This window comes from Amia ocellicauda, chromosome 9 (assembly GCF_036373705.1).
Source record: "Amia ocellicauda isolate fAmiCal2 chromosome 9, fAmiCal2.hap1, whole genome shotgun sequence".
In the NCBI taxonomy this organism is placed as follows: domain Eukaryota; kingdom Metazoa; phylum Chordata; class Actinopteri; order Amiiformes; family Amiidae; genus Amia; species Amia ocellicauda.
The window spans coordinates 32860181-32871122 of NC_089858.1; the positions used below are offsets into that span (position 1 = coordinate 32860181).

The 10942-nt window shown below is 51.6% G+C and overlaps 1 protein-coding gene across 3 annotated transcripts; it reads left to right on the forward strand.

Annotated features, from left to right (window-relative positions):
* The first annotated feature begins 884 nt into the window (after positions 1–884).
* LOC136759243 (dynamin-1-like protein) lies at positions 885–10716 on the forward strand. 3 transcript variants are annotated; one of them, XM_066714149.1, is made up of 18 exons: positions 885–1061; positions 1716–1838; positions 2074–2215; positions 2439–2477; positions 2993–3039; positions 3149–3220; positions 3339–3425; positions 3622–3784; positions 3925–4045; positions 7287–7625; positions 7890–8010; positions 8351–8506; positions 8603–8692; positions 8812–8910; positions 9036–9176; positions 9289–9398; positions 9496–9655; positions 9772–10716. In XM_066714149.1, exons 2-18 carry the CDS (start codon positions 1737–1739, stop codon positions 9826–9828), a joined length of 2046 nt encoding a protein of 681 aa, XP_066570246.1. In that variant the 5' UTR covers positions 885–1061; positions 1716–1736; the 3' UTR covers positions 9829–10716. The 3 variants fall into 3 exon arrangements, with proteins under 3 accessions (XP_066570246.1, XP_066570247.1, XP_066570248.1); XM_066714150.1 differs by having other exon boundaries at positions 1721–1838; XM_066714151.1 differs by lacking the exon at positions 2439–2477 and having other exon boundaries at positions 886–1061.
* Positions 10717–10942: the final 226 nt, after the last annotated feature.

A 10942-nucleotide genomic window follows, 5' to 3' on the forward strand; every position in this document is an offset into this window, starting at 1 on the left:
GCAAGATCGCGACCAAGAAAATATCCCGAACCAGACGAGTCGCGCAGCCATCTTGAGTGATACAGTTCATCACTGCAAATACACAATATCACAATTAATAATACGACATGTAGGCTATATAAGGTTTGTAGAAAATCGATCAATTATTAATCCTGTTTAATGAACAAACATCAGCTTTTTTATTTTTAGAAAATATTTCCGATAATAAGTGGCTATGGCAGCAGCTATTCCACTGTAATGTACTGACTATTGTACATGTCGGTCTGAAAACACTTTCCACATTGCTTGGTTGCCTGAATGAGTCAGTTCAAGCCCGACTAGTGGCTATATATTATTTTAAGTGACCAAAAATGAAATGTATTAATTACAATAATCACATCAATGCATTCATATGTATACATCTATTTTTTCCCCTATCAAAACTATGCAACCAAATGCGTCTCTCAGCACAGCACAGCAGGGGTGTTCAGCCCAGGTGCTGCAGATCTCCAGTACAGTAGAGATGGAGAGAGCCAGATGCATGCACATATACACACACGTAGAAATGACAGATTATATTGACGTGTCTGAATATGCATTAGCCTACATATGGCATTTAAAGTTTGTGCAAGTCTACAGCACACAGTGCAGACCGTAGGTGCTTAATCCCGTCCGCTACTGAGCGTCGTGAATATGACTCCGACACATTGCGTGCGGTGTCACGGACGAGCCCGTGCCCTCTCCACTGCGCAGCCGCTTCCGGGAACGTTCGTGTAGCGCAGATGTCCGCAGATCTGCGCGGCTCCACCAATGGGATCGGTGGAGTTCTGCAGATCTGCGCAGAACTGCGGACATCTGCGCACCGAGAAGGCGACCGCGTTTCCTCTGGCAGCTGCGTGTGACGTCAGGAAGGGAGCTGCTCTGAGCCGTGTGAAGCAGACAGGACAGGGGCACGGCGGCGGCACAGCTCCCCTCGCACTCCGCACACAGCGATGGCGGTCCTGCACGGTCGGGTCTGACCCCCTTAGCCAGGACTGCGACCGACAGAGAGAGGAAAGCGAGCCCCCGCCCTGAGCCATCGGGTGAGGCAATGCTGTGATTCCTGTTTTTACAGACTCTTCATACACAGCCTTCGGACCCGAGCAGGGGCGTCGCGCTGCGGGATTGGGGTCCTAATGCATGGTTTTGATTGTGTGTCTGCGCTGTGTAGCAGGTGTGCGTGTGCAGTCCGGGGTTAAGGAGCAGGTGGCCGGTAGCAGGGGGTTGGTGGCGCCACTGTTTTGACAGCTCTATGTGACGTCAGAGTGCTGTCCTTTGGCCACTACACCGAGATGTGTGATTCATGATTTCAGTCCAGAGACATAAGGGAGGGACAGAGAGGCTGGGATAATGGAGGGATAGATGGAGTGGGTGAATGGAGAGAGGGGAGTGCGTCTTCCTGGGCTGCTGTGTGTGCCAGTGTGTGTGTGAGAGGGCCGCTGGTTAGTTATTGCAGCAGCTCAGTCAGACTCTTCTGCTCCAGTCGCTCTGCGGTTATGTAAGACACTCATGATGGAAACAGTTGTCCCGTGGAAGACTCACAGAGCACTTTCACTTCCTGTCTGTTTCCAGCGTGCTAACAGCCCGAGTCTCTGTGGGCACAGATGTGGGCCTGGCAACAGTGTCTCCCTGGAAGTGAGTGTGTGTAAAGTGTCTGCACTCAGTGTGTAACAACAGCCCCTCTCTCTCTCTATCAGTACAGTTCCAGAAGGTGAGAGATGGAGAATCTGATCCCCGTCATTAACCGGCTCCAGGAGGTCTTCCTGACCGTCGGGGCCGAGGTCATCCACCTGCCACAGATCGTAGTGGTGGGGTCACAGGTCAGTCACTGGGTCAGGGGTCATGGCTCAGCCAGTTGGTTATGATTATGCTGATCATTTGAAATTAATTGCTAGTTAAACCAGTAGGTTTAGACTGTAGGAGCAGACGTTGTGTTGAATATTGATTGAATGTGTGTTTCTAGTGTCCGTGCAATTGTGTGTCTGAGTGTGAGTGTGTGTAAGTGTCACTGTGTTGTCTGTCTGGATGACTGACACAGCCCTCTTCCAATGACAGAGCAGTGGCAAGAGTTCGGTGTTGGAGAGCATGGTGGGGCGGGACTTCCTTCCCAGGGGGTCAGGGGTCGTGACCCGGCGACCTCTTGTGTTGCAGCTGGTGAACGTTCCGCCTCCTGGGGAGCGCACGCTGTCTGAGAATGGTACTGTACCCTAATCCTAACCCCTGTTATACGCTGACTGCCCCTATTGTACACACCACACTGTACCGCACAGCTGTTGTGCTCTCCTGCTGCTGTCACTGAGATGACATGGCTATTAACTTTCCTCACATCAGCTGCTAACACCTGCCTCTCTCTTTCTCTCTCTCTCTGTCTCTCTCTCTCTCTCTCTCTCTCTCTCTCTTTGTTTCATTCTCTTCCTCAGGAAATGGGATGAAGCCCAATTCACAAAACAGCTATCCAGGTCTCTGTGTGTGTGTGTGTGTGTGTGTGTGTGTGTGTGTGTGTGTGTGTCTCTCTCTGTGTTGGCATGGGCCTGCCCTCCATCCTCCTCCCGCTCTCAGCATGGCAGTTTGTGTGATCTGTTCTTCTCTCTCTCCCGCAGGCAGGCAGACCGCACTGCACAGCACTCTCCACCACAGCTGCCAGCTCCAGAGAGGAAAATATAAAATATTAATGCATATCAATTTAATTTCACTTCGTATATATTTTTGCTGCAAATGTAATAAACAAACCAACAAACAAGGAAACGTGAATGACGTTTCCCGGCCCCCTTGCGTCTCACACCAGGCCTGCAGTGACCAGACTGCCGAGTCCTGCTGTGAGACTCTTTCACTGCACTGGACGCTGTCTCTGGAGTCTCTCACTCGCTCCCCCTCCCTTTCATTCGTTCACTCGTTCACCTTCGCATTCACACTCTCTCATTCCTTCATATTTACTATCTTTCTCTTTCTCTCTTTCTCTCTCTCTTCTTCCAAGGGATCAAGACTGAAGAATGGGGAACATTCCTGCACTGTAAGAACCAGGTACTGACCCTCCCTCCCAGTGTTGTCCACCGGCCTCCCTGCCACGGCCTGGCCAGCGGGGCTTCCCAGTGACAGGCCGCTGACCGCTGTGCTGCTGTGTCTCCCGCAGGTTTTCACCGATTTCGACGAGATTCGGCAGGAGATCGAGAAGGAGACTGAGCGCTGCACCGGTGCCAACAAGGTATAGCGCTGGGGCAAAACATGATGGGAGTGCAGCCAGGCATTCACAGTATCTATCCCCTCTACCCTCCACACCTTTCTCTCAGCACTCTCTCTCTCTCTCTCTCTCTCTCTCCCAGGGTATCAGTGCAGAACCAATCCACCTGAAGATTTTCTCGCCCCACGTGCTGAGTCTCACCCTGGTGGATCTGCCGGGAGTCACCAAGGTAACCGCCGTGATACTGCGTCTCTAAGCAGCGTGCCGTGGCCGCCACGGCAGAAAGCCAGTCTCTTAATGATGTCAGTGGGGGGTCCCAGGGCAGCCCTGGTGACATCACTGGCGTGCTGTAATGAGGAGGAGCTGCAGTGTGTGCTGCCAGTGTCCTTAACGATGTGACTGACCGTTACCGCATGGCGCTGCAGGTGCCAGTGGGAGACCAGCCGGACGACATCGAGCAGCAGGTGAGGGAGATGATCCTGTCCTATATCTCCAACCCCAACTGCCTGATCCTGTCCATCACGGCCGCCAACACTGACATGGCCACCTCCGAGGCCCTGAAACTGGCCAGGGATGTGGACCCCGAGGGTGAGGCATCGCCCTGTCCGTCTGAGTCCCCTGTCTGAGTCAGTATGTGTGTTAGTGGGCGTTGCAGTGCGTTACTGTGTGGGTCAGTGTGTTACCGTGTGTGTCAGTGTGTGTTAATGTTAACTCTCTCTCTCTGGTAGGCCGCAGGACTCTGGCAGTGGTCACCAAGCTGGACCTGATGGACGCGGGGACAGACGCCATGGATGTGCTGTTGGGACGGGTCATCCCTGTCAAGCTTGGCATCATTGGGGTCGTCAACCGGTCAGTGGAGTCGCAGGGTCCAATGAATGTCTGTAGTTCTGAGCACAGGGGCAGTTTGGTGGTTAATTACATTTTTCTTTATTTTAAAAAGAACTAATCATTCTTTTAAATGAAACCAACTTAGACAGTTATTTATAAAATAGGAATGTTTACATTAATTTCACGAATGTAGATGTTTAAAGAAAAACTATACAAACTACACTACCAGACAAAGGTTTTAGAACACCCCCATTTTTCCAGTTTTTATTGAAATTTAAGCACAGTTTTTAAGTACAGTTTCCTACACCATCAAAAGGCAATTGGAAACTGGAGGAGACTCTTACAGGAAGAGGTCTGGCAGACCCAAAGCCACAACAGAATCAGAAGACAAGTTCCTTAGAGTCAACAGCTTGCGTGATAGGCAGCTCACAGGACAACAGCTTCAAGCACAGCTTAACACTGATCGAAGTGAGCAAGTCTCAGCTTCAACTGTGAAGAGAAGACTTCGAGCTGCAGGTTTGACAGGTCGAGTGGCAGTGAGAAAGCCATTGCTAAAATGGCAAAATAAGAAAGAGGCTTGCCTGGGCCATGAAGCACTGCCAGTGGACTACTGAAGACTGGAAGAAGGTCTTATGGACGATTAATCAAATGTTGAAATCTTCGGTTCATCGCGCATGGTTTTGTACGCCGTCGAGGAGGAGAAAGGATGGTTCCTCAGTGTGTGACACCAACTGTCAAACATGGAGGAGGAAGCGTGATGGTCTGGGGCTCTTTTGCTGGATCCAGAGTCGGCGACTTGCACAGAGTGAGTGGCACCCTGACCAAAACGGCTACCACAGCATTTCGCAGCTCCATGCAATACGCCCAGTTGGTCAGGGGTTCATCCTTCAACAAGATAATGACCCAAAACATGGGATGAACTGGACAGAAGGGTGAAAGAAAAAGCAACTTATGAGTGCAACACATTTGTGGGAACTTCTGCAAAAGTGCTGGGAAGAACTTTCCAAACAATATTTGATTTCCTTGTAGAAAGAATACATTGAGACATTAAACTGCATAAATTTAAATGAAAACTGGAAAAATTGAGGTGATCTAAAACTTTTGACCGGTAGTGTAGATGTATAGACCTATATACACCGATCAGCCATAACATTATGACCACTGACAGGTAAAGTGAAGTGAACATTTTATCCTCAAAGTTGATGTGTTAGAAGCAGGAAAAATGGGCAGCGTAAGGATCTGAGCGACTTTGACAAGGGCCAAATTGTGATGGCTAGACGACTGGGTCAGAGCATCTCCAAAACTGCAGCTCTTGTGGGGTGTTCCCGGTCTACAGTGGTCAGTACCTATCAAAAGTGGTCCAAGGAAGGAAAAGCGGTGAACCGGCGACAGGGTCATGGGCTCATTGATCGCACGTGGGGAGCGAAGGCTGGCCCGTGTGGTCTGATCCGACAGACGAGCTACTGAAACTCAAATTGCTGAAAAAGTGAATGCTAGTTCTGATAGAAAGATGTCAGAACACACAGTGCATCGCAGTTTGTTGCGTATGGGGCTGCGTAGCCGCAGACCAGTCAGGGTGACCATGCTGACCCCTGTCCACTGCCGAAAGCGCCTACAATGGGCACGTGAGCATCAGAACTGGACCACGGAGCAATGGAAGAAGGTGACCTGGTCTGATGAATCACGAGTTCAAGGTGTTGACTTGGCCTCCAAATTCCCCAGATCTCAATCCAATCAAGCATCTGTGGGATGTGCTGGACAAACAAGTCCCATCCATGGAGGCCCCACCTCACAACTTACAGGACTTAAAGGATCTGCTGCTAACGTCTTGGTGCCAGATACCACAGCATACCTTCAGAGGTCTAGTGGAGTCCATGCCTCGATGGGTCAGGGCTGTTTTGGCAGCAAAAGGGGGACCTACACAATATTAGGGAGGTGGTCATAATGTTATGGCTGATCGGTGTACAACAGAACTTTTTATATTTATTTAACATAATATTATATACAGACAGGAGACAAATTAAATGAAACACCTGAATAATTGAGTGGTGGAACATAACAAATGCAGATGCCTCCAAACAGGTGTACTGCATGTTACAATTAAGCAATTAACACCCTATCTTGCTCTGTGGCATGTATACAAATGCTGATCAGGCCCAGTGGACCTTGATTTTGGATCAAGATGGCAAGAGGAAAGGATCTGAGTGACTTTGAAAGAGGAGTCATTATTGGGGCACAAATGGCAGGAGCTTCAGTCACAGACTGCTCAACTTGTTAGTGTTTCAAGAGATCTATGGGAAAGACATCAGTAAACAGGGTTGGACATTGTGGTTGAAAGCGCACATTCGATGACCATGATGCTCATGCGATATGTAAGCAAAAACAGAAGAGCAACTCTTTCCCAGGTGACTCAGAATGTCAATACAGGACGTGATCTGACTGTCAGCAAGAACAGTCCATCGAGAACGACACAGAGGATATTATAGCAGGGCTGCAGTGGAGAAACCCCTCATTACAAGACAAATGCACATCTGAGAGTTCAGTGGTGCAAAACCCATAGGCACTGGTCTACAGAGATGTGGACAAAAGTGAGATGGTCAGATTAGTCATCCTTCACCACATTCTCAACAAGGGGGCGAGTGAATGTGTGGGACACCGAGAGAACAGTACAGGCCTGACTGTTTGACCCCTACAGTCAGGGGGTCCGGAGGCTCTGTTGTGCTGTGGGGGGCATTTTCCTGGCATGGTTTGGGTCCACTTGTCCCTTTAGAAGGGACACTGCAAATCATTACAAAGTTATTCTGAGTGATCACCTTTATCATATGGTGACACATTTCTCTCCTGATGGGAGTGGTCTCTTCCAGGATGACAATGCCCCATCCACAGGGCACGAGGGTCACTGAATGGTCTGATGAGTGTGAAAATGATGTGAATCACATGCTATGGCTTTCGCAGTCACCAGATCTCAACCCAATTGAACACCTATGGGAGATTTTGGACCTCGTTCATGAGATACATATTCAAACTCTTATATGAAAATTCTCCACATCATCAAGATTGATGTCTAAGGCTGACAAGATTAAATCTGGGTCGCTTTCTAAACTAATCTCAGCTACGTTCTCTGTGTGGCGCCAATTGACTGACTGACTGACACACTGACTGACTGACTGATACACTGACTGACTGATTGACTGACTGATGCACTGACTGACACACAGACTGACTGACTGACACACTGATTATCTGTATCCCTCCTCCCCAGGAGCCAGCATGACATCAACACTCAGAAGAGCATGGCGCAGGCGATGCAGGACGAGCAGAGTTTTCTGCAGCGCCACTACCCCTCGCTGGCGTCCCGCAGCGGCTCTCGCTTCCTGGCTCGTACGCTCAGCCGGCTGCTCATGCACCATATCCGCGATTGCCTGCCGGAGCTGAAGACGCGCGTGACTGTGCTGACGGCACAGTACCAGGGCCTGCTGGGCAGCTGCGGGCAGCCGGTGCAGGACCAAAGCGCCACCATGCTGCAGATCGTCACCAAGTTCGCCACCGAGTACTGCAGCACCATCGAGGGCACAGCGCGGCACATTGAGACATCCGAGCTGTGAGCACTGCACTGACACTGCCACACCGGCACCACAACACTGACACTGGCACTCACTGATATCCTCAAATACCGACGCACCAACACCCTGCTACACTGAGACCACCTCACCCTCCCTCCCTGACTCACTAACAGGCTCACACTGATCCTAAGAAAGATGACACAGCTCCCCTCTCTACAATAATACAATAAAGTAATACACGAGTTAAGTATGAATTGTAATTAATCTCTCTATAAAAAAAATAAACCTTCTCTCGCTTTCAGCTGTGGGGGGGCGAGGATGTGTTATATTTTCCATGAAACGTTTGGCCGGACTCTGGAGTCCATTGACCCGCTGAGTGGCCTGACCACACTGGACGTCCTGACCGCCATCCGCAATGCCACGGTAACCTCACACACCGCTGCCATTCACTGCTGTGTAGACTGAGCCTGTGTTCCTGTGTGTGTGCGTTTCTGTGAGTGTGTGCTACTGTGTGTGTGTGTGTGTGTGTTATACTGTGTGTGTGTTACTGTGTATGTGCATCCCTGTGTGTGTCCCTGTGTGTGCATTCCTGTGTGTGTGTTACTGTGTATGTGTCCCTGTGTGTGCATTCCTGTGTGTGTGTTACTGTGTGCGTTACTGTGTGTGTGAGTTTCTGTGTGTGCGTTACTGTGTGTGTGTCCCTGTGTGTGTTACTGTGTGTGTGTGTGCATTACTGTGTGTGTTCCTGTGTGTCACCCTGCAGGGCCCGCGGCCGGCGCTGTTTATTCCGGAGATTTCCTTCGAGCTGCTGGTGAAGCGGCAGATCAAGCGTCTGGAGGAGCCCAGCCTGCGCTGTGTGGAACTGGTGCATGAGGAGCTGCAGAGGATCATCCAGCACTGCTCCTCCTACAGCACCCAGGTACACTGCCCCCCTGCAGGCCGGAGGCACACACTGCATCGCAGCACACAGACACAGTTCTCTGTCTGTCTCACTGACTCTCTGTCTGTCTCTCAGGAGCTGCTACGTTTCCCCAAGCTTCACGAGTCTATAGTGGAGGTGGTGACCGGGCTCCTCAGGAAGCGGCTGCCGATCACCAACGAGATGGTCAGAGCTCTCACTCTCTCACACTCAATGTCTCACTCTCACGCTGTGTGTATGTCGTGTGTGTGTGTATGTGCAGTGTGTATGAAGCGTGTTTATGAGCCGTGCTGTGTGTCTCTCAGGTGCACAATCTGGTGGCAATCGAGCTGGCCTACATCAACACCAAACACCCGGACTTCACTGATGCTGCACTGGTCTCTGCTTCTGTCAACAGTGCTCAGGTAACAGAAACCCCGCCCACACAGACACCCAGACTCCGCCCCCACACAGGCACCCCAGACTCCGCCCACTCAGACCCTACCTCTGTGGGGATGCCGAGGCCTTGACACTCCTCTCTCTCTGGCAGGGGGAGACACTGCAGGACAGCGGTCGGCGTTGGAAGAGCGACAGAGCGGCAGAGGAGAAGACCAGTGAGGAGAAGGTGAAGAGCTCCGGCTCAGCGTACAGCAGCCCCACCCGATCCCCCGCCGTCAACCTGCTGGACACGGTGAGAGCAGAGTCCGCTGGCAGTGCAGAACAGTGTGTGTCAGTGTATCAGTGCAGTACAGAGTGTGTCAGTGTGTCAGTGTGGGGGTGTCAGTGTGTGTCTGTGTCCGCAGCCCGTGCCGGTGTCCAGGCGTCTGACTGCACGGGAGCAGCGGGACTGTGAGGTCATCCAGCGGCTCATCAAGTCCTACTTCCTGATCGTGCGCAAGAGCATCCAGGACAGGTGAGGTCAGCGGGGCGCAGGTGTGCTGTGTGTGCAGGTGGCAGTGCTGTATCCCGTGCTGGGGGTCAGACTCTGACGTGGTGTGTCTCTACCGCAGCGTGCCGAAGACCGTGATGCACTTCCTGGTGAACCATGTGAAGGAGCACTTGCAGAGTGAGCTGGTGGGACAGTTGTACAAACTCCCCCTGCTGCAGGAGCTGCTGACTGAGTCCCCCGACACCGCGCTGCAGAGGAGGGAGGCCGCCAGCATGCTGGAGGTGCGTCTGTCTGTCCGTCTGTCCTGTCGCTGGGCTCTAAAGTAAAATTACCTGTTTGATAAACACTATAGAAAGTGCAGTGTGAGGGGTAAACTCTGTCTGTCTGTGTCATACAGGCTCTCCAAAAGGCCAGCCACATCATCTCAGAGATCAGGGAGACCCAGCTGTGGTAGAGAGGAGAGTAAGGGAGCCGGGACACACAGCCTGTCTATCTGCCTGCCTACCTGCCTACCTGCCTGTCTGCCTGTCTGTCTGTCTGTCTGTCCGGCTCCTGGACTACCTGTCCTCTCAGTCCCAGTCTCTCAGTCCTCACAGCCCCTCCGATTCCACTGTGGCCCCTTTACCCTCTCCCTGCCGCAGTGAGCCAGCGCACGCCCGACCCCAGGCCCGTGGGGGATTCGGGAGGAGCTGCGGAGGAGAGACACAGTGGCCCCTCCTGCTGCTTCGGTTCCCAGCATCTAACTGGTCCAGCATCATCCTCTGTCTGGGCAGCTCATCCACACAAGCCTCTGAGCTGAGGCGAGCCGACCGTGTCCAGCCCTCACCCCCTCCTGTGTCCGGGGACCTGCTCCCATTGCTGATCTCCAACAGCACAATTTTCTTTGTGGACATTTGTAATAATACCAGTGGGAACTGGACCAGCTACCTCTGCCTCCCCCGGCCTCCGCACTGAAGACACGCTCCTGGGGGTTAGGGTCTGTCTCTGTCTCTCCAGGGATGCCCGCGGCTGTCCCCCACAGACTCCCTGCTCACCCTGGTTCCTGTTTAGACCGGAGCACTGTCCTCCCGATGAGGGTTAGTGCGTTCTGGCCTGTTGACATGACTTCCCTGGGCCGATCCACACCGTCTGTCTGTCTGTCTGTAACGGGTCGGCCCGTGGTTGGGTAGCACAGAGCTGCCCAGCATGACTATGACGGGGGGGTGGGCACTGCCTGTATGTATTTTGCCTGTGTGTGTTTTGTATCCTTGGAAGAATTGTGCACTGCCAGAAGGTGTTTGTGTTCTTGGTCTGTCCCCCGGGGGCAGCCGCTCAGTGTCGATTAAAGTGTTGTGACTGAGGAGTCTGAGGTGTGGTTATTTCAGAGAGAAAGAGACCCCCACCTGACTGTCTCTGTGTCACATCAACCCCCTTCTATAATACAAACATTACTAGTCAAAGTTTGTTATAAAATATTTAAATTCAAATGATATCAAACAAAATTAACACATTTGGTCACATCAGCTACTAATTACATGAGTGCGAACCTCTTCTGCATGTGTGCGAAACGTCTTTGCACATTTGTTTAT